Source organism: Acanthopagrus latus, chromosome 23, assembly GCF_904848185.1.
Source record: "Acanthopagrus latus isolate v.2019 chromosome 23, fAcaLat1.1, whole genome shotgun sequence".
In the NCBI taxonomy this organism is placed as follows: Eukaryota; Metazoa; Chordata; class Actinopteri; order Spariformes; family Sparidae; genus Acanthopagrus; species Acanthopagrus latus.
In genome coordinates, this window is record NC_051061.1 from 12,162,442 (window position 1) to 12,187,660 (window position 25,219).

Sequence of the window (25,219 nt, forward strand, 5' to 3'; positions counted from 1 at the left end):
GGTCATTTCCTGTAAATCCTGAGGGGAGGATCCTGCAGCGTCTGCCTTTCAGAGCTGAGATAAGATGAGGACAAACTTATCACACTGAGCAATTATAATGACCGCCTGTGAAGTTAATTTTTTCATGTTTCCTTAGCAGAAGATTTCATACCCCAGTTCATGTTTCCACCTTTTTTTAAAAAAGGACTTGGTCAAGGTTTAAGGTTGTAAATAAAGTGCACACAGCTTTAGTTTCACTTTCTTTCCTCAGAGCTGCATGGGGCCATTTTGAAGGAGCTGCAGCAGACACAGTCTGAACTCAGCTGCGACATCTGCTCTGTACTCTTGAGCCTAAAGATGGCCGGCAACTCTGGTAAGTCATGATACCGTACCTGTTATAAAGCGGATCCCAGCTGATTTGATTTTTATACGTCAGATGAATTGACTGCTGTAGCTCCTGCTGTGCTACAAGCTGAATATTTATCAGATGTGAACAATCATCTTACCAACCACATCAGCGTACATTATGTAGATTCTCATTCATTGTCACTCTTTCTTCTACACAGGACAAATCAAGACAAATAATGAGGAACTGAGGATAGTGCTGGTGGGGAAGAGTGGAAGCGCCACAGGAAACACCATTCTGGGACGGAAGTGCTTTGAGTCAAAGGTCAGCGCTGGGTCTAGAACTTTCGAGTGTTTTAAGGAAGGAACTGTGGTGGATGGACAGCAGGTTGCTGTGATTGACACCCCATGCCTGTTTCACTCCTGGGATGATATGAATAAAATAGAAGAAACTGTCGACTAGTGCATGTGTTACATTTCTCCTGGACCCCATGTGTTCCTGGTGGTCATCTGGCTGGGCAGATACTCTGCAGAGGAAAAGCTGACGGTTCAGATAATTAAAGAAAACTTTGGCCAGGCTGCAGACAGATACACAATGGTTCTCTTTACTGGTGGTGACCTTCTGGACAGCAAGCCTATTGAGGACTTCTTGGATGAAAGCCCAGACCTTCAGGCACTTGTGGCCAGTTGTTACGGCCAGTACCACGTCTTCAGTAACAAGTCAAAAGATCCCTCTCAGGTCAGTGAGCTGCTCCACAAGATCAGAAATATAGTCGAGAAGAACGGAGGAAACCACTACACCAATGAGATGTTCCAAGAGGTCGAGAGGAAAATCGAAGAGGAGAAACAACGAATCCTGAAAGAGAGAGGTGAGAAAATACGAAAAGAGAGAGAGGAACTGCAGAGGAAACTTCAGGAAAAATATGGATAAGAGATGAAGAAAATTAAAGTACTCTGGGCTGAGAGGAAGGCGAGAGAGAGAGGAATAAAACAATTGGGAAGGGCCATGATGAGTTTAAGTGATTAATCACAAATGAAGGCTGTTATCTGTGTGAATGAAGAAGCTAAATGTCTTGGATGAAGTAAAGCTACGTATTGTTGGTTAGCAAGGCTAAGTCAATCATTATATCATCGTCTCTATGTCATGCATTGTTCTTATAACAATAATTTTGTTGACATTTGACAGTACAAAATGTTCCCATATCATTCTCTTACCATTGTCATTTAACCACCACACTTGGTTTTGTGCACACTGATACTTAAACATCCTCTGATGATGTTGCCTTTTGTGTCAACTAATGAGTTTACATATATTGCTGTTTTTTTTTTTTTAATCAAAGTCTATTTTCACTTCCTCGCTCTGGTTTTGATCAGTTTTACTTGAATGTATTGTAACTGTTTGGAAATCCTTACATCAGTCGATTGGGTTTTTCTGTTGGTCATAGTCAATAAAGGAAAAGTTCACACGAAAACTGAAATTCGGTCAAAGCTTCATAGTTCACGAAACATTTCTGGAGCTTCACAGCGCTGCAGCTTTCTCCTAAGCCAAAGTAGATGGGGACTTGTTTTAAAACATAAACAAAAAATGTTAAGAACAATAACAACAAAAAAAGCATGAGATCTAATATTGATTTGAAGAGTGTCTCTTCATATCCTTGACATGTAACAACTTCAGATCTCAGGGCTTCCAGATACTTAGGTTACGCCGGGCCGTATGGAACCATTATATTTTAGTTTTTGGTTGCTCCATCAGTCTCCATCTCCTCCAGTAGTTCAGGTGGATGCTGAAAAGCTCTTTTGCAGTGAAGCTCCAGAAATGCCTTGTGGCCGACTGTGTTGATTCCTTTCGAGAACAAAATGTGTTCATGTGCTTTGCTGAAGTAGCAATAAAGATGTGATATGAAGACTGAACTTTTGTGATAATGTAAAGGTCACAGGTCGGTGCCATCTGAAAAACTTGCAGACTAACGCTGAACTAGCGGTGGGTAGTTTGAAGCAGTCATGTCAAAGAGCTGCAGATTAGGAAAGATAACCCAAAACTATGACATTTTTAAAAAGTGCAGTGTTTTTTCTCATGTCAACATGTCTTCTGCACGTCCTGTCACAAAAAAGTGAAAGGCTGAAGTTAAAAAAGAAAAAAAAACAATTGATTGTCTTACCGGTATTGTCCACAGGGGCTGCCAGAATCGACACAAAATGAAAGTTACTTTTAGTTGCTTGAACTGAGCGATGCATGAAACACAGCCTACAAGGATTTTCACCATGTTTCCACTGAGCAATTAAGCCTCACGACAGTCATGTTGGCATGAGAGTGACTGATGGATTACAATTAATTTCTTGCATATCTTATTAAAAAAACAACTCAGTTTAAATCACAAAGAACATATGTTTATTTTATAGCCACATATAGTCATTACATAAAAAAGAAATCCATGGTTGCATAAGGAACCTTTTGTGTTGTTGCGGTCGAGCCGGTACATCAGGACTACAATAACATTGCAGAACTAGACAATGGAAGCTGGTTTCAGTGTCTGAATGTAAATGCAGCTCTCTCTTCCTTTCATATCATATGCTCCTCTCTAATGTCCATTTTGTCTGAGGTGTGTTTCTTAAAATTCAGCCCAGGCTCTCAAAAGGGAGTACTGACACACGACAGAAAGTCTTTACGTCTGATCTGCTCAGACGTGGAATGCACAGAGAGGCCTATTATCTGTATTATTATCATCATTCCACACCTGCCTCTCTCTCTTCCTCCTCCTGCACTGCCACATTCAGCGTGTCACCCCAGCTAATGGTCCGAGATAAGATTTATTTAGTTTCCCCCTCCAGTTGTGAGTCATCTGATATCAGCTTGAAGATCCCTGTCAGCTTGCGAATGTCTGGCATTGTGGAGTGGAGGGAACCGGGAGACATTTCACTACTTTTTCTGTCGTTTCAACCTTCTCATCTCCCTCCACGTCCTCCTCTTCTGAACTCTCCTCGCTTTCAGAGTGGTGATTGCCGTTTGTTTTGGCGCTCCCTCCGTTTTCTATTTGCTCGTTGTTGCTGGAGGCTTTCTTGGTGGCGCTGACCTCATCATCACAGTCTTCTTCGTCAGCTGGGCAGTTTGGATCTTCATCTTGTCCACTGTCGCCGTCATCTCCGTCTCGTTTCTCCTCGTCGCCGCTGCCCACTCCTTTCTCCTTGTCAATCGTGAAGAATGGCTGTCCAAGAGGAGTGGTATCCATTTCTTCATCCTGGCTCGCGCTAGACAGAACAAAACCCAGCAGTGGTTAAATATTAGTTTTCAACTGTTGTGCTGTTTTCAACAGCATATGTTCAATAAATACATACTTGTTATAAATTGTGAGGTCAATCAAATTAATATGCTATGTATCAACAAGCTACCACAACATGACACCCAAGCGGACAAGCTAATTTGCACCCCTTTTCCCCTTTTGCAAAGCCATAACACGTGTGAAAGTTAAAGACGGCACAAAAACTGTGTTGTTTATTGTGAATTATTATGAATTCAGGCAGGCAAACTCTTAAACAATCATTCTCATGTAATTCACTGTAGCTTGAACAGATACAAATTCTGCAACCCACTCGTACGCACAACCTGGTTGAAACTAAAAACTGCAACGAGTTTGCAGGTATGTGAATTTCAGTTCTAAATGTCATCCTTGTAAATCATTGTCAGTCAAAGCTTCATTCAGAAATGGAAAAAAATGTGGCGGCATGCCTGGTTTATCTCGAGCACCGATGAGAATGCTGTGCGGTAGCAAACACCACCAAAACACAACCAAAGCCTTTGTGTTGTGCTGGCGACCTCGACTCGATCGATTGCATATTTTACTGTCACGTTTGACCCACAACCAATCTGTCAGAATGAGAAACGACATCTTGAAACAGAGTAAACACAACACTTGAGCGTGCTTTTGGCTGCCTTCTGTGATATTCAGGTCAGGGGAGAAAGACGAGGAAGCATGTGGGAAATGTGGGAAGTCTAAGACCTGTCTGACATGCCTGAAAAGACGAAAAGGAAAAATGCTAAAAATTTGCGCACGTTACTTCCTGATCATTTCAGTCAAGGACTCTACATTTCTACCATTTACGTCACAATTAAAGATCAACTAATTTCCACTTTATAACTGTCAAGGCACAGTGTTTGTTGCATAGCATAAGACACAACGGCTCCCTCACCTAGACGGTGCTCCGGCCACCCTCATCTTCTGCCACATGTAGTTCAGGAACATGGACGCCTGCAGCAGACGGCCAATCCTCTGCATGTGTCGCTCTGTGGGAGGGAGAAGGGTCAAGACTTAGACATGAAACTTAGGCTGCTATTTCTTACACCCGACCCCAACTCTGCTTGTATAAAGAGCAGATTCCTTGTATATCATGCTGAGGCTGAAAAGAAAGATATGCAGCAATTTGTTAACAGTTCCCTCTTTTTGTTAGAGTCAAGACTTAAATGTCTTGTGATGCGGTTTCACACTAGAACCATTTTCTTTCTAAACAGATGTAAACATTAATCTTCCTCAACTGAGTTGTAAGGTCAACTAGCTTAGTTAGCTAGCCTCTCATTGTGTAGATGAACACCCTGCATCTGCATGGCGACACGGAAAGAAAATAGTTCCTCTATGAGACAGCTCACAGCACAGTCTGTGGATTATCTTTTTTTAAAAATGTATTCTTTGAGTTCCGCTAGCTGAGCGCCATCCAGTTCCATTACATTCAAGAAAGGCGGACATCTTTAGGGCTGACATCTCCAAAACTTGACAAATAGTTTAAGGTAAGTTAAAAAAATGATGTGGGAATGTGGGAAGACACACAGTTCCACAATGGATGGATTTTTTTTTTTGGGGGGGGGGGGGCATGTCACCTCATACAAGATTAATATGAATACTGGACATTGTCTTGCAGACGCCCTCTGCTGACCTGTGTATGGGATGAGTCCCTCCAGGTGGGCTCGGGCTCCCTGGTACTGCAGCAGCTCCTCTGGTGGCACGTGTGTGAGGAGCACCTGCAGGACGGCCTGAGCATCCTGACAGTTCCTGGCGTTGGTGTTCCACACCACGCAGTAGCGCAGGAGCGACTCTGCGTGGCGTTCACAGAGTTGAGTGTGTGGTGGAGGTGGAAAGGGAGGAAAGAGAAGAGAAGAGACTTTATTACTCTCACTGACTACAGGCATTTTTTTTACACGGCCTGATGAAGTTTCAGTCCTCTGGGATGTCTGATGTTGTGAGTCATTCCCTTATTGTGAAGTCAGCAGAATTTGTTTATTTATCCCTCAAAACTAGCTTACAATGAAGCCAGAGCCTCAGCGTCACTGTTTACATATGATAAACTTGTGTACTTCATATCTCAGCTCTGAATCTTTATTTTTACAAAATGTTTTTCCTTTTTATTTCTGTGTTCCATCCTAAGAAAGCTTTATGATTGTCCCGTTACCTCTCTGATCCAGTCGAAGCTTCAGCAGCGTCTTCTCCAACAGCTCGCTGCTATCCTCCACCTGTCGGATCGCTACAAGTGCCGTGAGAAGATAACATGTCAAAGACGGCAGACAGTTGGTGATTGAGGTATATTTGGAAGAGTGACAGAGTTTCTTTCCCTCACACGTGTGTATCAATTACCCAAATGACAGAAGAAGAAATTCTGAACAATACAGAAGTATGTGTGGCTACTTTTTGCTCTTTGTGGGCAAGAACTTCTGACACTCATTACTGCCCTACTGCAGGAGAAAAACATTGTATGAGCCTCAACTGCACAACTGTGATCGATACCACTTATCCTTATCGTTACAAAACCAAGAATGTTTCTGCCTTTTGTTTAACATGTCATGTATGACACGAATGCTGTTCCACTGTCTGCATCATGAATGACGTCCCCACACTTGTAACTTAAGACGGATCATCCACCCACCCATTGTTTGAAAGACAAAAAGAGACATGAGCACAGTGATACTTAGAAGAAAAACACAACAGTAGTAAGACTTAGTAACATAAACAATATGTGATATGTCTCAGAAACTTCTTCGTCATGTTACACCAGCAATTGTGTTCTAAAAGTACTGAGGGACATGATAGCCTTTCAGCTTCACTGCATTTTTGTTTTGCTTGTTTCACCTGCCGTAGGACAAGACAAAGGAGTGTGCCACTGCAAAACTCAAGCGGCTTTAGTGTATATGTTCACGGTGTTGTGCACGCATGAACGCTTGAGTTACTACACTCATAAAGAGAGCAGCTGTCCACAATGAGTGTGGACAGGCTGACATGACGACTTCTCAAGTCAACCAAAGGTGAAACAATGAAGGATGGAGACATCCTGCTCGCGAAACAGTGAAACCTCTTGACTTGGGAGTTTTTGTTGCATGTCATTTTCCCCATCCGTCATAAAGAGTTTCAGCACAAATTACCTTTGATCACAGTGAGCACAGTGTGAGGCTGGTCCAGCGAGATGGCAAGACCCAGGGCCTTCAGATACTTCTTCTCATGGAGCAGGTTGCACAACTCCTGCTGCCTAAACACACACAAAAGAAACGCACAGATATATGTTCATATCCCTCAAACCGGCACCTGAATGCATTAAAAAATGTAAACAATTCTCAATGTTTGCTGCAAATGAGCTCAAAAATATCTTAAACACAGAAGTAGTCCTTTAAGGTGCATTCAACTGTGGAAAACTATAACTCTCCCATAAAACATGCAAAGTTAAATGTACATAAGTGTTTAGTTTTTCTCACAAACAATATCTTAAAGGTCTCATATTGTGTTAAATATTTGCATGCTTTAATGTTCAGAAATGAATATGGGCTGTGCTCTTTTGATACTTTCATAATATTCATACCTTAACCAGTTTAATAATCAAGGGACATCTAAATCTCACATTCTGCAATATGGAATCTTTAAATCAGCTGCATAAATCTTTTACTCAAACAAGTCTGACAGATTTATTCCAGGAATTCCTTTCATATCAATCATAATCAGTCTTTTCTGTCAGTGGTGCTGAGGAAACATACATTTAAGTATGTTTAAGCCATATAATCAGTTGTCTGAGGGTCTTGTGATCCCTCAGTCTTATCAGACACACAGGCAGCCCTGACCTTCTCCAGGCCTGACCTGTGACCCAGTGTGTCCACCTTAGCCTAACACAGTCTGTGTTTGTTCACCAGATAACAGGCAAACAGACATCATGACGCAACGTTGGGGGAAAGGTGGGCCGAAGTCAGGTTCGAGGCCGATTCCTCCAGCCTCTCTGAGCACCAGCAAAAGTATGTGTTTGCCTCCCACTTCAGTCTGGGTGATCAGACGGAGGAGGGAGGTTTGCTTTCAGATCAGCCTGTGATCATTGTTTCATATCTACAAGATAATGTGTGTAACGTCAGACTTTTGTCTTTCCCGTCACTGATAAAATGGTCATGGCTGTGCCAGCTAGTTTGGTCATAGTGCGTTGGCGATAATGTCTAAGCTGATGGCCTCTAACACGCACCAACATCACCACGCCGTGTTCCTGCATTCTTTACAGCAGAGTCGGTCTGAACTGTGAAAAGCTAGTTTCTAGCTTACAACAGCATGAACCATTTGGAGATGTGGTTCAGTAACATATGCAATCACGTTAATGAGAGGATCAGATGACTGCAGAATGTTAGGTTTTCTTTTGCGATTTCATTTTACTTGCGGCGGCGAAATGTTAACGGCAGAACAACTGCATCCTTTCCTCCAGCTCCAGGAGCACGTCGTCTCCTCACACCCCTTCCCCCGCCCACTGAGTAACTTACTTGAGTATCTGATCCTCCTGTTTGGCCTGCTCTTCTGCAAGCTCCACATCAGTCACATCCTAACAGTAGAAAAGACACAGCATTTTTAGTGGTTATCTGTGAATCCCTGCTGGCACAAATATTTCCCATTTCCCCCCCAGGAGATGGGAGAGGTCAGTCCGAATAAAAGGTCAACCCAAAAATAACCAGCTAGAAGAGGAGTAGATTGAAAATAGATAGATAGTGAGCAAACAACCAGCGAGTGCACTGCCAACTGATTGTGAAACCTACTCCGGTGATTTCTATTTAACCTTCATCTCATTTTTTTAAAACTTGTATCTTGTGAATTATTTGACAGAATTGAGAGGAAATGGCAACTCTAATGGCAAGACAAGAAAACCTTGTTGCTTTTCTAATCTTGCAATCAATCAAAACTACACTCACCAGCCACACAGTGATGTTAGAGTCCGCCGAGCCGGTCACCATCTTGTCATCCTTGCGGCTGCCGTGGAGACCCCATACTTTGTCCTGGTGGGCGTCCAGCGTCTTCACGCACTCGTTGGTCTTTATGGTCCACAGCTTTACTAAACCATCGGAGCCACTGAGGACAGGAGCGAGGTTGAGTTAGAGCTGGAAGTCAACTGTTTTACTTAAGAGGAGACAATGTTGCATAATTTCCTGTTAGTGAAAAGCCATAAAATGTGTTGATTTCTTGCGTACGAGCTGCTAAAACAGTGAACAATAAAGCAGGAGTGAACAAACTTTTTTGCCCACTAAAATTTAATGGAAAACACCTACTGTGTTGTAAGGACGCTGGTAAAAAGATTTATATTCCAATATTTTGTTGGGTTTTTTTCGAAAAACATTTTGGTCACTTGAGCCTGCAGTGTTGTTTTGTTTGTTTATTCCATCTTATAAGCAAGCGAGACAAATGGTGGTTACGAGTCTAAGAAATCAATCATGACGATCGGACATCTGGGATGACAAGATAAGCACGCGTGAGGGTTTGTGAGTTCGGATTTCCTGATGCAGAACAATGTGACACTGTTTGGTTTCTCTGCAAAGTCCGCACAGTATTTTCACAATGAACCTCTTAATAAACCTGAACTCAAAAACAATATTTCAACATGCACTTTTATGGAGAAATGCTTTGCATGAGCGGCAGGTGGGGGTTACCTGGTGAGCAGCTGAGTGCCCCGGCTCACAAAGATGACCTTCAACACTGACGCATCATGGCCCTCGAACGTCTAAAAGAATAAAAATTAAAAAAAAAACAATCCTGTGATTCTTACTTTTACTGTCACAAATATATCTAAATCAAAGTCAGCTATGGGAATCTAAATAATCTATAGCTTCAAAAACACTTGTCTTGTTGCAGATAAGTGTTATCTTGACATTATCAGGTCCAACATACTAGAAAACCACTTGTTGAATTAAAAAGGGAGATATTATGTCACAACACGTCCAGTAAGTGTGTCAGTGTGAATTAAAGCCTTTCACTGATAAAGCAAGGTAACTTTCTGTACACACACACAACTAACGTGCGGCCTCACTTATCATACTGTGTGATAGGTGACCCCTGGTGAAGTCCCACCTTGAGGCAGCTGAAGTCTTGCAGGCTCCACAGCTTGGTGGTGCCGTCAGCGGAGGACGTGGCGAGCACCTGGTCGACGGGAGAGAAGCAGACGGCCCAGACGCCGCGCCGGTGACCCCGAAACACCCCCAGGAGGCCCACATTCCCCTCCCCCGCCAGCGACCACAGCTTGGCTGTGCGGTCCTGGGAGCCCGAGGCCACCAGCTTGTCATTGGGCGACACGGCCACGCTGTTGACATCCTGGAGGAAGGGCAACAAAGGGACATCAGGAAATAGGGATCACATAATTGATAAGATTTTAGTATAAGCAACTCTGAAGGAGGAAATTCTGTCTGAAAAAGAAGATGGTGCTGAGAAACTAGATAGACAAGAAAAGGGGGGGTGGAGAGAATACAAGTGGAGCTCTAATTGCTAAACAGATCATCTAAATTCCTCTGACACTTCACTTCCTCCAGTGTAACCTCACTCAGTTGTGACTGACGTTCTGTCACTGTGTTTGAATCAGATATTTCTGAGGGAATATAACAACAAGAGAAAAGTGAAGCAACCAGGCACTGGTGAGGGACAGACCATCAATTGTTGTATCGTGCATCTTGAGTGAGGAGCGTGCAGGTGTGGCAGGAAACTGTGTTTCCAGAAAAATGCCGACAGCATTCAGCTCAGCTTGTGAGCAAATGGTATTCTGCACTTCCTTATGAGAAGGACCAGCTTACATAAAATGTGTTAACAAAGAAATTGCTGGAGAGTGACTCACCTGTGAGTGTTGGAGAGAAAGAGAGAGAGAGACTGAAAACATATATTTCTGGGCAATGACTAAATACTCCTATCAAAATTATGCTGGGGGCATTATTAATACTTGAGATCAGAGGTTTGTTACACTATTTTATAGCAACATTGTGTGTAATCTTGAAGAAATTTGATGATGTTGTGTTATAATTTACCATTTCGTGAAACAGTTCTCCTTCAACTTCTTCCTGTTATCCCACCACTACTCATAGAACGACTGTGTTTACGTACATTTAATCAGTCGATTTGGTCTCAATTTCTGCATTAACCCAATTTATCAAAATGTCTGTTAATCAATAAACCTGCTCCTGTTATGATGAGGTATCATACAAACTGCAGACACAGATTAAGTCCTGCAAGTATGCAAATATTGTCAGAAGATATTAAAATTTAAACTATTCAAAGTAAACATGCTCAATGCAGACAAAAGCAGGTAGAAGTCAGTAGTTATATTGCAAAGCCTTTTCTCTGTCTGCATCAGTCCATAGCCTTTACCTTATTACAGCCAAATCCACCTAGTTTCTTTTGTAAATGTCAATAAAGACTATTATCCACTATTCCCCAGAAAGGAAGGTTATCTGACACCTGTTTTTTCTTTGGAAAGGTGTCAGCGTCAGAATGGAGTGGAAACAACGGCAAGCCCTTTCTTCAAATTACAGCGAATCTTTAAATGTGAAGCGTTGCATGAATCAGCTAAAGCTCGTTTTACACTGAATAGATTTAATTACACGTACTTCTTGCTCTTTTGATTGACAAAGGATCCAAAAATAGATGATGCGATTCTTTGCCGTGTCACCTCTAAATTGCAATGGTCACTTGTTTGTAATTCAGTAAAAAGAGAATCACGATGACACATGCCGATCTTAAAGACGTAAAACACGAGTTGGAAACTTGAGGGTTGCAACATAAGTGCAACATTTTTAGCAAAAGCTCACAAGTTGTCGTTCCAAAATATTTATATTGACTTCTGGACACAACTTGTCTCTAGTTTGCAATCTAAAAAAAAATGGTTTTATTTTGTTTGGGACTGAATGAATGGTCAGCTGTATTTCTGATATAGTCATGTGACCTTTATGAACAGGGCTCACAGTCGCCACATGTTTTACTGCAGTAATGCATTGGTGATAATCTTTTCCAGGAGGTTGACATAGTGCTAAGAAAACATTTGCCATGCACACATGTAAACTGCAACATGCCTACAAATAGTTGCAGGTTTTTTTTCCTTCTTTCCTGAAATGTGCTTGTACCTTATCGTGTGCCTTCTCTGTGGCGCGAGGGGTGAGCTGATGTACGTCTGCCTTGGACGTGGACAAGTCTGCCGGCAGATCCCACACCTTCACAGTACAGTCCTGACTGCCAGACACTACAAAGGACGCTTTCAACCTGGACACAAACATACACAAAGATGGAGGATCATTCTCCAAATCCCCCCCCCTTTTAAAACATTTACCACACAACTCTTTGTCTCTGTTGGTGCATGTGATAAGAAAGACTTGTGTGACTGTAGGGGTTTTACCTGGAGCAGCTGATGGTGCCCACAGCATTGGTGTGGCTGGAGCCCTGGGCCACACAGTGCACCTGACCACTGGTACTGTCCATCTGCCACACACGCACTGACCTGTCCTAAAGACGCAACACACAGATGTTAATCTAAATGTGTTGAAACAGAGTTTTGGGCTGAGATTTATGGAATGCATGCATTAGCATAGTTCAGTGTTCTTTGTCTGCAGTGTTGCTGGAGGGTGCAAAGACATGTGCTCACCTTTGCACAGCTTGCAAAGAGAAAGCCTTTCTTGAACACGTCCAATGAGAGGACAGTATCTGAGGAAGATAGAAAATAGTACTGAGAGTCAGTGTAGATAAACATCTATAAAACCTGCTCGGCAGGTCAACAAAACAAAGCTGAGATAACCCGGCTGTGTCAGATCTGAATTCTTTGGACCCTTCGATTCCTCTAATGACAGCTTTCAATATCACAAATCTTACCATAGGTTATGGAGGCTGTTGTTATATTTTTGCCTTTGGAAGATGGGTCATCTATGATTTACATAACTTAAATGAAAGAAGAAGAATCCAGTGTTTAATCTGTAATCTTTACATTATCCTATCCTATGTATTTCAATGTCTATTGTGTTTCATTCATTGTTCTGTGTAAAGCACATTTGCAAGTTTGTTACAGGTTCGTTCTCCATAAATAAAGATTTTCATTGTTATTCATTTAATATCAATTATCCACTGACACATAGAGGCTGCAACTAACTATTATTTTCATAATCAATTAATCTCCTAATTATTTAAGTTTAATTGGTTAAGAAATTAAAGTGTAAAAAATGATCACTATTTCCCAGAGCCCAAATAAACACCCTCAAATTGCTTAGTTCATTTTGTCATTTCTAGTCACCAAAGTTTCTCCAAGTGGTAGAAAATCTCCGTAATCGCCAGTAAATGTTGCACATAGACTGAAGAACACCTGTTCTTCTTACATTAATAGTTGTTATAGTGTTGTGTACATGTGTAAGAGAAAAAATATTGATTACAGATCTTTGAATGGGGCAAAGCACACTCACTGCAGTATTGTGGAAACTTTCTGCCCTCTGGTGAGCAGACAAGTATCTTTTGCCATTTTAAACATGCATCTTTATAAACATACACTTGCTGCCCTCTGCTGGTGAGACTGACCTGTGTGTCCGTACAGGATCTGGCAGCTGTTGGTGAGCAGCTCGAACACCTTCAGCTGGCAGCTGTTGGTGGCCACCACGATGTGGCTGTCGTCTTTACCCACAAACTTCACGTCCAGCACCTCGTCACTGTAACCCACGAACTGTGAGAGGAAGCACAGAGGAAGAGGGTGTCCATTAATCCTGCAAACATGACAATGAAACCAGGCCCCTAGTCTCTAGTTTGATGTTAGAGAAGGCAGGAATTTAATATCTATATATGTGTGTCCTCATAACCCACCTGCTGCTGTGTGGTGAGACCAGGCAGCTGGTAGAGCAGGATATTGTGTTCTGCCGTGACTGTTGCCAGTCTGGAGGAGGAGGGCATGTGAAGGAGGTACATTAAGCTGCGGGGGTCGTCCTCCTTGTCTTCCTCCTCCACCTCAGAGACGGCTGTGAGGGTCTGGGTGTAGACGCAACGCGCCGTGCTGGCCTCCCACACTCTCAGTACACCTACAAAAGAGTAAGAGAGGAAGATATACTAGACAGAAAACACAGAGACTGTTTAGTTGTTTTGGACAATTCAAAGGCTGAACCTTTGCTGCCAGCTGTGATGAAATGCAAGTCTTTGCTCGTCACTCCGATCTCAGGGTAGTCTTTATTCTGAGGCAGAACAACAACACTCTCCACAGCCTGGAGACAAAACAACACACAGAGAGATGAAGTTGTTTCCATATGTTAGTTGCTTAAGGCATTAGAAATGTGCACCAATTGAACATCTTCCTTCTTCTTCTTCCTCTATCGTCTTACCTCATAGACAGGTACAGTTCTGTTGGCTTTCCGACTCTTAAGGTTCCACACTGTGCAGATCTTGTCTCTGCCAGAGCTGCAAATAAACATCGCCAAACAATAACACATGATGAACACGTGGCTTTAAAGTAGGACACAAGACAACAACCCATTTGTTGAGTGGCTGATTGCACTGTACCTGACCATGGTGCCACCGTCGGAGCTGAAGCTGAGGGAGGTCACAGCGCTGTAGTGGCTCTCCAGCACACACACACACTGACTGGAGCGCAGGTCCCACAGCCGAATGCCACAGTCCAGGGAGGAGGAGAAGAGCTGCAGCCGGCTGATGTCTGGGTGGAACTGTACCAGGCTGTGAAGAGACAGACAAGACATTTATTTTGAAGTTATGGCTCTCCCTTTTCATTTAAATAAGGAGCTGAGCTTGTAAGCCAATGATTGCTTGGGGGTGTTGCCAAGATGACTGCTGACTGGAAGGACTTGCCCTGGAAAGACTTTGATATTATTCAAAGAGTTTCTTGTTAATAGATATCTGAACTTACTGTACAACCCCAGATGACCCTTTCAGGTTGTGGGTGCAGTACTGCTTCACCACATCCCAAAGCTTTATCGTGCCATCACACCCACCTGCATTAAAACAAGAAGACAAGATCTGCAAACTGCACCATGTCTATGTGGCAGAAACATAAAAGACAAAATGAATCATGTAACTGCTGACCTGTGGCCAGGAGAGTAGAGGTGGAGTCAAAGGTCATGCTGGCTACAGGAACAGTGTGAATGGCCCTCCAGGAGCGCGTACACTGAGCTTGCCTCCAGTCCCACTGCTTGAGCAGCAGAGCTCGGCTGGCTGTGACCAGCAGCTGCGGTGGGTCAGAGAAGAGACATAAACATATACTAAATAGTCTTCTAAGGGCTGATGTGATGAATTCGTATACCTTAGTTATAACATGATAACTAAGGTGGTTGAAGTGTTTGTACCTCGTCATCGCAGCTCAGTGCGAAAGATGTGATGTCTTCTTGATCATCCTAAAATTACAACACAGAAAAGTTCTTAGGATAATGAAAAGTGTAAAATAAACTTTGAAGTCATTGGACACTTTCAGAATATCATTTTTCATCAAAAACACAGGAGTCCAAGTGAGAAGGTGACATCGTATTTAGAGCAAAAAAACCCCCCAAAAAATTCATTATCTTTCTTTGAAAGAAATTGTGAAAAATGCCAATCATGAGTTCCGCAAGCCTAATTGGAGAGGAGTTAATTTGCTAAACCTCTGAAATGTTTGTTTAATAAATTAACTGAATAATTATCTAAACTGTTGCCGATTATTTGGTTGATCACTCAATTATTTCAGCTCTCATAATATCACCCACAAACCAATGTCATAAATACATCAATGAACGAATGTACGTCAAAAAGCAAACATTACCATGTAAAACTTGGAAATAGATGCCCTGTTGTTGGACATATTATAGCTATTACTTTGGACTCACATGCTCCACACTGTGGACGATCTTCCCCGTGCTGATCTCCAAAACATTGACACGAGATCCGCAGGTGCAGAAGATGTACTTTTCATCTTTGCTGATCTGAAGAACATAAACAGACAGAGATGTTAAAGGAGCAGTCACACTGTTTTAGATGTCAAAATCAGTTTACTACGACTCAGTCTGGGAGGTTTTCCCATACTAGGCAATAGAAGTCAGGGCATTTGGTCGCTTTGCATGCTTTTGACCATTCCTGTTTTGAAGTGTTACTTGAAAGTCTCCCACCTGTATAGCAATGTAATATTAAATTATTTGAGGATAATTCCAGACTGTTTGTGACACATAACACAGAGCGGAAGACTCACCTGCACTTTCCCTCCTTTATAAAACGGTTCAATCTTGCTGGAAACAGCATAACTGTAAGAGAATAACAGACACACGACTGTAAATCATAACAACTTTAACTGACATGTTAGCCTAGCTTGTTTTAGCCGGCTGGCAACGTTTGCTCCATGCACGTGCCATGCGCCAAAAACTCACTTTGTTTTGAACTGGAGGTTGATATTCGCCATCTTGCTCACGAGAAATGCCAAAACCTGAATACTTTGGCAGATATGTTGATGTAAATCACTTCTTTCTCACTTCACACGTTGGCTGAAGTCTACACATCGCTCCCGCATGTTGAAAACCAAGTCGCACGCATTGTGCGTCATCAGCGCGCATTGAGCTCTGATTGGCCAGGCAGTCTGTCGCTCTCAACACAGTGAAATCGCCTTTTCTATTGTCAGCATGTAAACAAACAGAAATTCAATAAAAAAAAGGCACGCAAATGGCTATTTTATTTTATTTTATTTTGAGCTTATAAAAAAAGTGTGAATACAATGCGGCCATTATAGGCTTATAAATACGTTTGCCTTTTAAATTTGATTCCCGAGGATCACAACAATAGCCTCAGCTGGAGCTATTCATGTTAAAAGTTCCTGTTTGACATGCGGAGCTTCACTGATGCTGGAACAGCAGGGAAACGACGCGCTCCATAATGAGCGCCATTCTCTGCCTTCGTTTTTTTTTATCATTTTCGTTGTCATTTGTCCGCGCACACACACACACATACACGGGGTCCCTCCTTCCTGTTCTGTCAGGAATGTTCATGTGTGTTGTATTGATAACGCGGGTGTGTGTTCCGTGTGTGACATGTGAGAGGGCCGATATGGAGTAAAGCAGCACCGGGAATGGAAACACGGTGAGGAACAGGGGATTGTCATCATGGTGAGTAGACCGCAGCTTCTCTTTGTTTTTCTTCATCTGGACTTTATTTCTCAGCGCTATTAACACATGTTCCCTGTGGATTTTGAACTTATTTCACATTGTATTTTTAATAAGCGAACCACTACTTTCCTATTATCTGTGTTCAATTCTAACAAAAAACGTCTTGTCATGGTATTTTCTTTTTGAAACATTTGAATTAATTAATGAAATAATACCAAACACACACTTTGTTTTGATCTTGTGTTTTGGTAGTTTTGGCAGAAAGATCACACCTGCTTTTTGTTATTTTGTAATGAGTCATACGACTTTCCAGAACAATTCTGTTTTGTCACCTCTTGTCTTTCTGTTGAAAACAGTGTGGACCTGTTATAGGCAGCTGTAGAGACATTTAACTCACCTGTTGGTACAGTCTGTCCATCGTCTCAGCTGACACAACTCAAAAGTCGGAATAATACACAATGATAACTCGCCATAATGTTGTGTTTATAATGGCCACATCCAGGCGGACCCAGAGGTGTCAACACAGAGCGGGGGCTATGATGTGGAGCTGTTTGTGGACACTCCAGACTACGATCTGATCTGCACCATATGCCAGGGGGTCCTCAGGTGCCCAGTGAGAGCTGCATGCCACCACATCTTCTGTAAGAAATGCATCTTACAGTGGCTGAAGAGGTACTGAACGTAACACTGGACAAGAGTACTGTAAAACTGTACTGTAATAACGTCATCCATGTCTTATCTATAGAGATGAACATGACTAACTTTTATCCATCCTCTCCAGGCAGGAGACTTGCCCCTGCTGCAGGAAGCCTGTGAACCCGAGCTTGATCTTCGTCATGTTCAAGCTGAGCAAATCTATCGGCCGCATGAAGATCAAGGTAAGTTCAGTGATGAAATTTATGTACAGTGATGTGACCTGTTATAACTGAGAAGCTACATTTATGCTTTGAGAGAAGAAGAAGAATCAAACTAAGATAAAAACATGGCCTAGAGATGGCTCTGTACTATCTAATCTCGTGGCTCTGGGGAGGGGGTAAAGATTTTTGCCTTGGCTGTTTAGCAGTCCTTGTGAATTGGTTCAATTGGATATTCATGTGATAATGTTTACAGTCAAAATTTGACTATAGCCCTTTAAATGGTGAATATCTATGTTTTCAATAAATTGATTAATCAATCAGACTTTAAAATGTCCGAAAAAAAGTGAGAAATTCCCTTTGCAACAGTTCTCACAGCTCAAATTGACATTCAGAATTGTCTTGTTTTTTTCCCCACTTGCTGATCACAACTCAAAGACATTCAATTAAAATATATAACAGAAAAAAAAGGAAATCATTGTCAAATGAGAAAAGCTGGAACACATTTTAACTAATCATTCTACTAATTGTTAACCCAGTCTTCAAAATTACAAATAGTTGTTTTCAACACAAGTTATCTCCAGCTGTGGAGTAAAACTGATGTACATTTACTCAAGTTCTTGTGTGTGTATCTGTGTCTGGCTTCAGTGTAAGAATGAGATCCGTGGTTGTGCAGAGACCTTCCCCCTCTCGGAGCAGTACTGCCACAGCATGAGCTGTCTGTACGAGCTCATCCCGTGTCCATACCAGGGCTGCCGGGCGCAGCTCCTCCGCAGGGACCTGGACACCCATGCACGGCACTGCGAACACTGGCGTCAGCCGTGCCACATGGGCTGTGGGACGATTCTCTCCCACCGAACGCAGGCTCAACACAACTGCTACAAGCAGCTGAGGCAGGAGTACGAAGCCAGGCAGAGGAGCCACAGGGCCATCGCCACCGCCCTGCAGAGGAAGATGAGGAGGATGCAGAGCACCATGGCCCACATGAAGAGGCAGATAGGGCTGATCTGCGAGAGCCTGGAGGTGATGGACGACCTGAACGAGGTAGAGGAGGAGGACCTAGGAGAGACCAGTGGCAGCTCAAGTGGGACTCCAAGTAGCAACAACAGCAACTGCTGAGGGACGAGTCACTTACCGCTGCTGTGTGTGTGTGTGTGTGTGTGTGTAATTTCTTCATGTGTTAATTTCCTTGAAGGTGTGTGTTTTTCAATATGTAGGCAGTGATTCTAATGAGTGAATTTGTAACAGTTTTTGTGCTGTAGTTTCTTCCATTTTTATAAATAAAGCATTTGACCGAGCCCTGTCATCCTGTCTGATCCTCAGTGAAGAGAAGAGTGGAGGAGGCTGAATCTTTGTTGACAAGTGATGGAGAAGGATGAACTCAGCAATGCATCTGTCCAACAAATGAGAAATCATGGTTCATGATTCTTAAAAAAAACAAAAAAAAACAAAACAAAAACAAAAACATGGCATTATCAGAGAGCATAAGTAGGCATGTGACTGCACATAAAATAAAAATTACAATTTCAGGGATCTTTTATCACAATGAGGAGTTGGTTTTCTTTTTTTTAAATGCTATAATATAAACACGTTCATCAGCAACATAATGAATAAAATCAATACCAACATTTGACTCCCATCATTGAATAACCGGTGAGATCTGGAAAATGCTGCCGCTAGGGGCAGAAGTACATTTCCCCTCAGAGGAAATATCGCGATAACGCCCGTATTTATAAACCGGCGAGACTTCTCGCAGGTCTTCTTCCTGTTATACAGATCACGTAAGTTGAATGGCGACTCACGCACTCTTACCAAAATCCTCCTTTATCTCACACATCGTCTTGCTAAATATATTAATTATACCTAAGAATTGATACCTGGACATGTTGTTTCAAAACCCTGCCAATATTTACGAGCACTATTAAGAATAGTTGGAGATATTTGTAAATATTGAAGGGTAGTCCATGGTGTTAAAAATGGCGGAGGATGATGAGTGGGATAAATGATGGCTAGACATACTTGCTAACTTTAGCGTTTTCTTGTGAGAGTGAATTATGGAAACATTAATGATATTTGTTTTGTCCTATAGCAAATGGCGGACGACGCCGGTGGTAGAGGAGGTTTTCGCGGAGGTTTCGGCGCAGGTGGCCGCGGTCGTGGCCGTGGACGCGGCAGAGGCCGTGGTAGGGGCCGCGGTGCCCGGGGCGGCAAGTCCGAGGACAAGGAAGTAAGTTTCAGCGTTCTAATAAGCGCTTCGTGGACATTTGAGTCGAAAACCGTGACCAGTTATTCACGGAGATGTTCTGTTTTGTCAGTGGGTGCCAGTCACCAAGCTGGGCCGCCTGGTTAAGGACATGAAGATCAAGTCCCTGGAGGAGATCTACCTGTACTCTCTGCCTATCAAGGTAAGCAGCGTTTGAGGGAGAGACCATGTTACCAGACAACTGCTGATTAATGTTCAAGTACTAACAGGGGACATGAGAAAGACCAGTTGCATGATATCAACTGCATAACGCTAGTGGTCTTCCCGGGCTGGTCTAGGAGCTTTTCTAAGTAATACAATTTTTGTTTAGTGTGGTGTTAATGTTTTTTGTCTTGCATCGTTTTCTCTCAAAATAAGTCAGTCCATTTACACAAGGTTTGCCCAATGCCAGACACTCAAGCAGCCTGAGATGCAACTTCTAAAATTATAGCTTAGCTTAATATTATGTTAGTCTGTGTACACTATGAGGGGGATAAAACGAACTTAAAGAATAATTGAATGCATGTGTTGAACTAAAATGACAAAGATGGTCCAGGATTTAATTAACTGTGGAGATTTGATAATTAATTAATACATGTGCAAAATGTGGTTAAAATATAAAAAAGAGCAGGGTTCCATTTGTACACTGCGCATTATTGGTGCACAGGATCGTGTGTCACTTTCTGAGGCTACGCTTCAATTTGTGATTGTATTGAGGCAAATCCGATATATATTTGTATATAATAGAACTGCTATAATATGCCTGCAGCACCCTACACATTTATGGTGTAATGCACTTTTGTGTATTGCTACACCAAAATCTCATAAAATAAGAGGTGGTTGTTGTTGAGAACATTTTACGTTTTACAGCTGTGGTGGTCCATTGAATGCTCAAATCCGCTTGTTTTTCCTGCAGGAGTCTGAGATCATTGACTTCTTCCTGGGTTCTGGTCTGAAAGACGAGGTGCTCAAGATCATGCCTGTCCAGAAGCAGACCAGGGCTGGCCAGCGCACCAGGTTCAAGGTGTGTTGTCACTCACCTTTTATCAAGGGCTTTATATTGTCAGTGTTGTCTTCCCATATTGCCACTGGTTCAGATTACCGTACTCATTATTGCCCTTTGGTTTGGTTTACAGGCCTTTGTTGCCATTGGTGACTACAACGGTCATGTGGGTCTGGGTGTGAAGTGCTCCAAAGAGGTGGCCACCGCCATCCGTGGTGCCATCATCCTGGCCAAGCTGTCCATTGTCCCCGTCAGGAGAGGTTATTGGGGTAACAAGATCGGAAAGCCCCACACCGTGCCCTGCAAGGTGACTGGTCGCTGCGGCTCTGTGCTGGTGCGTCTCATCCCTGCCCCCCGTGGTACTGGCATCGTGTCCGCCCCTGTGCCCAAGAAGCTGCTCATGATGGCTGGTATCGACGATTGCTACACCTCTGCCAGGGGCTGCACAGCCACCCTCGGCAACTTCGGTAAGATGCCCCAAATGATTGTCTCAGTTTTCTCCTCGCTCTGCCCAGCTTCACCTGTCAAGTGGTGTTGTTGTCGTTTACCAGGAGAGAAAGAAACGAGTATTGTAATGCACGGCAGAAAGACTATCTTAGTGGTCTCCTCTGTTCCCCTTTCAATACTCTACATTTTCCCAAAAAATGATTGCAGTAGCACTGAGCTTGGACTGTCATCTTTAATATCTACTCATTTATTTTCTCTTCAGCCAAGGCCACCTTTGATGCCATCTCCAAGACTTACAGCTACCTGACTCCTGATCTGTGGAAGGAGACTGTCTTCACCAAGTCTCCCTACCAGGTACGGTACACAGCTGATACTTGATTCTTCATGGTTTTAAACATGTGAAGTTTTTTTATTAATTTTTCTTTATTCTCATTCCAGGAGTTCACCGACCATCTGGCCAAGACTCACACCAGGATGTCTGTGCAGAGGGGACAGAGTGCGGTCCAGGCAGCTACCTCCTAAATGTTTTATACTGAGAATCGTTGAATAAACGCTCTGAAACATCATGTTATGTTTACGTCTTGTTTATGCTAAAGTCATGACGAATAAGGAAGTCTTGAAAGCTTGGGAATATGGTTGAATTTGAATGAGAAATGCACAATTTGGTATTTTATCGACACATTAACAAAAAACTTAGTGGTTAGAGACTGAGTTAAAAGGAATTTAAAAATCATTTTGCTGTTGCAGTTATAACTAAAAAGCTTTGAGAGTTGAGATTGTCTTGTGCACCTGAAAGTGCTTGAATCTTAAAGCTGTACAAGTCATTGCAGCACTGCATAGCTCCATTCATCAAGTGCCAAGATTGTGAAATGACTATTGTAGGACAAGATGGCATGGAAATTTGAATGTGTGCAAGTTACTGATACAGTAAATTAGATTCATCCATTAACTTTTTGTCATATTGCAATAAACTATGGTTCTAACAAGAACCTGCTGAGCCCACAATGTGGGAACCACTGCTAATGCATCCAGCAAAAGGTAAAGGTTGAACATAAACCATAACCCTGTATGAGTCAGGGTATACTGACTGAATCAGCTAACAACTTAGAGGTAAACAGTTCACACTCTGGTGTGCAACATCTAATATGCAAGAAAGTCACCTGTATGTAAATCAGATGCTATCAATACGTCACATGCAGTGTCACATGTGGAAAGACACAGACGCAATTGACCACATACATTTTATTTTACAATTATTACACAGGACAGATAGTTGGAGAACTGTTCTTAAGCACTCTGAGCCTGAGCTGCCATCATCCGTTCTTTTTGCTTCATTAAACATTTCCTTGCACTGCCGTATGCTCCCAGGTCTCCATCTGGAATCAATTAAAACACATTTAGTGGGAGCCAGGCAGAACATGAAAGGGACTAGAACGAATTATTTTCATGATCAAATTCACAAAATACCCATCATGCTTCCCCAAAACATAAATATGTTAGAACAGGTGAAAAAAAAAGAAATTCCCCCCCGAGATAATCTCTCGCATCTTCAAGTTTTTCTCTTTCATCTGTCAAAAAAGTTGCAATGAGAATTTTTCTGTTATATTTAGGATTTTGTTTATTTTTAAAATCTATTACCAAGATTAGTTGCTAAGTACATTTCTGTCAGCTGGTTGGTTCAGCACTGCAACAAACCACATTTTTACAATAACAGTAGATCTTCATACAGCATCCCTTATAGCCCGTTACAAAATGTGCCACGTCAGATTTCTTAATGCTTGCACAGTGTTCTTTACATCAAATCACACACATCCAAGCAGCATGTTACTTACAGCGGGACTGGAAGTCCTTGGACACCTCGTTGAACTGCTTGATTTCGTTGGTACAGTTCTGCATGTAGCTGGCTCCCTCTCTCTGCTGGCAGGCCCTCAGACGCTCCTGGATCACCTTCACAATCTCCTGGTCCACTTTGCTGAGAAGTGAAGTAAACAACACAGGAGAACACTCTTATTCATGTCTGATGGAGACTCAACTTTCTGCAGGGGGGCCACAAGAAACACAGTATCCCCAGAGCTGACAGAGGCACCCTGACCACTACAGCACCATTACAGGTGTATGAATTCACTATTGAGTCCTCGTTAACAAAAACTTCATATTTGGCCCACTGTTTGTCTCTAAATGACTTAGTATTTAAAAAAGGCACCCATATGTGGTTGTAGAGCATCTCAGTCTAAAACTCATTGGGGATTAATAAACTGCTGTAAGAGCGACCGACTCTTGTTCTGGAAAGACTTTGCCTCCTTATTAGGAAATATGCATACAAGGAATTAATTTAGTAAATTCTAAACGCATTCATTATTTGATGTATACAATAATACATGGAAAATATGGATGAAATCTAAGTAAGGGCCCCTACTGACGCCCCCCCAGTTCTCTCTTCTCAGGTTCAATACACGTCACAGACAACATATGGCTGTTACTACTCCTTTTCTCAAATAGTCTACTGACCTTTCCAATGTTTGCTGTGCAAAGACATCACAACAAAAAAACAGATCTAATCCACAAGACAGGGCTTCAGTAGTAGTAAAAATAAAAGAGTTGCCATGACAATTACTTTATAACTGTAGTGGAGGATCGTATATGCCCCCGCGAAGAGTTGCTTGAGCTTTTGTTCAGTATAATCATTTCAGTTATGATCACCCACAGAGCAACATTGGCCACACAATCATGAAACTCTCATCTCGACCAGTGACTTACTAGTCTCTCCTCCACTGCATCTCAGCCTCATAGTAGCACAGATAATCCCCCTCCTGGCACTCGGTCAGGTCAGGGACACGGCGGAACTTCTGGTGGTAGTAGACAGCCTTGTTTTTAGACCGAATGCTGTCAATAGCATCTGGATGATAGAGGAGATCATAGTTCAGGACATGGTTGAACTCGGGCAAGAGCATGACGGCTGTTGCAGTGTGATTTGTCCGCTAATGACGCTAGCTAGCATAACACCTTAGCCACAAGTGCTTGGGCAGCTAGCTTACTCTGGCCATTATGACGACAAAACAGACCCTTACGAATGTTTACGCGTGATATTTAACAAGAAAGCCACATTGACAACGTTGTTATAATGCATACATATACCGTCAATATGTCTGTACCGCTTCTGATAGCTCTGTTGTTGTGCTAGCCTGTAAGCCCGGTTAGCACCGTTAGCTTCAGTTACCTCTAAATGTGGTGACAGGCAGGTCCACGGAGTAATAAAAGAGTTTGGACAGGATCAGAGCTGGGTTTGGCAGTGCCGTCTGTTTGTCCACAGCCGGAGTCTGCCGAGGAGGCTCCGGATACGCTCCTTTATCAAAGTCTGAAGGCATTTTGCCTCTTTTATTTTAACCAAGAGTCAATTCGACCTCGACAGCGCTCCCTTGTAGTGGCGCATGCGCAGAAGACACAACACAATGGCGGAATTAGAGGTCACTAATATAAAACTGTAAATTTAGATCAGTCTTTATTTTTATCATTATGGCATTGTTATTTAGTGCAAATGTTATTCCGTATGAGGATTGTAGTACAAGCCCAATGACATTATTTTAAAAAACATAAAGATTGAAGGTCAAAGGTCACAGGTGGAGCTGTTGTACTGTAGAGATGCAGCAGGTGGTGGTGCAGAGCCAGTGACAGTCTGAGGCACTCCAAATGATCTCTGATATCAGTCATCGTTTATTTTAAACTAAATATGCAAAGTTGTCTACAATTATACATTTATGTCTTTGTTTATGTATGAGTTGGGTTGAGTCGTGACACAACAGTGGCAATACAGATTTAATTCGAATGACAATAATCAGATTACAAAAAATATGTATAAAAATATAATCAGCCCAGTTTGTTAATGATGGTTACTATAATGTGTTACCAGATTGCCATGTAATGTGAATTTGGTAACATGGCTACATTGCAAAGTAATCTGCTTCCAAAAATGATCTTAATTATTTAAATTGGACAATACAGCTCTGACAAGC

At 42.4% G+C, this 25,219-nt stretch overlaps 4 protein-coding genes and 1 pseudogene across 4 annotated transcripts; 3 read left to right on the top strand and 2 right to left on the bottom strand.

Annotated features, from left to right (window-relative positions):
- Window positions 1-37: 37 nt before the first annotated feature.
- Window positions 38-2,213, top strand: LOC119014093 (annotated as a pseudogene).
- Window positions 2,214-2,690: 477 nt separating this feature from the next.
- On the bottom strand, window positions 2,691-16,127 carry tbl3 (transducin beta like 3). The gene is made up of 23 exons (XM_037088976.1): window positions 15,935-16,127; window positions 15,760-15,811; window positions 15,401-15,496; window positions 14,888-14,935; window positions 14,628-14,769; window positions 14,452-14,536; window positions 14,091-14,261; window positions 13,913-13,988; window positions 13,699-13,795; window positions 13,404-13,615; window positions 13,125-13,266; window positions 12,208-12,266; window positions 11,962-12,068; window positions 11,693-11,828; window positions 9,660-9,899; window positions 9,242-9,312; window positions 8,510-8,666; window positions 8,087-8,145; window positions 6,725-6,828; window positions 5,761-5,832; window positions 5,248-5,406; window positions 4,510-4,603; window positions 2,691-3,570 (listed from the first exon to the last, which is right to left on the bottom strand). Exons 1-23 carry the CDS (start codon window positions 15,964-15,966, stop codon window positions 3,189-3,191), a joined length of 2,793 nt encoding a protein of 930 aa, XP_036944871.1. The 5' UTR covers window positions 15,967-16,127; the 3' UTR covers window positions 2,691-3,188.
- Window positions 16,128-16,200: 73 nt separating this feature from the next.
- Window positions 16,201-19,145, top strand: rnf151 (ring finger protein 151). Its single transcript, XM_037089014.1, has 4 exons — window positions 16,201-16,663; window positions 17,166-17,335; window positions 17,445-17,541; window positions 18,166-19,145. The coding sequence occupies exons 1-4, from the start codon at window positions 16,661-16,663 to the stop codon at window positions 18,634-18,636; spliced, it is 741 nt and encodes a 246-aa protein (XP_036944909.1). The 5' UTR covers window positions 16,201-16,660; the 3' UTR covers window positions 18,637-19,145.
- A 35-nt stretch (window positions 19,146-19,180) lies between these two features.
- rps2 (ribosomal protein S2) lies at window positions 19,181-21,775 on the top strand. The gene is made up of 7 exons (XM_037089011.1): window positions 19,181-19,298; window positions 19,607-19,744; window positions 19,833-19,922; window positions 20,676-20,783; window positions 20,896-21,229; window positions 21,472-21,563; window positions 21,648-21,775. Exons 2-7 carry the CDS (start codon window positions 19,610-19,612, stop codon window positions 21,729-21,731), a joined length of 843 nt encoding a protein of 280 aa, XP_036944906.1. The 5' UTR covers window positions 19,181-19,298; window positions 19,607-19,609; the 3' UTR covers window positions 21,732-21,775.
- Window positions 21,776-22,436: 661 nt separating this feature from the next.
- Window positions 22,437-24,656, bottom strand: ndufb10 (NADH:ubiquinone oxidoreductase subunit B10). The gene is made up of 4 exons (XM_037089018.1): window positions 24,427-24,656; window positions 23,967-24,105; window positions 23,042-23,181; window positions 22,437-22,585 (listed from the first exon to the last, which is right to left on the bottom strand). Exons 1-4 carry the CDS (start codon window positions 24,572-24,574, stop codon window positions 22,497-22,499), a joined length of 516 nt encoding a protein of 171 aa, XP_036944913.1. The 5' UTR covers window positions 24,575-24,656; the 3' UTR covers window positions 22,437-22,496.
- Between the last annotated feature and the right edge of the window lie 563 nt (window positions 24,657-25,219).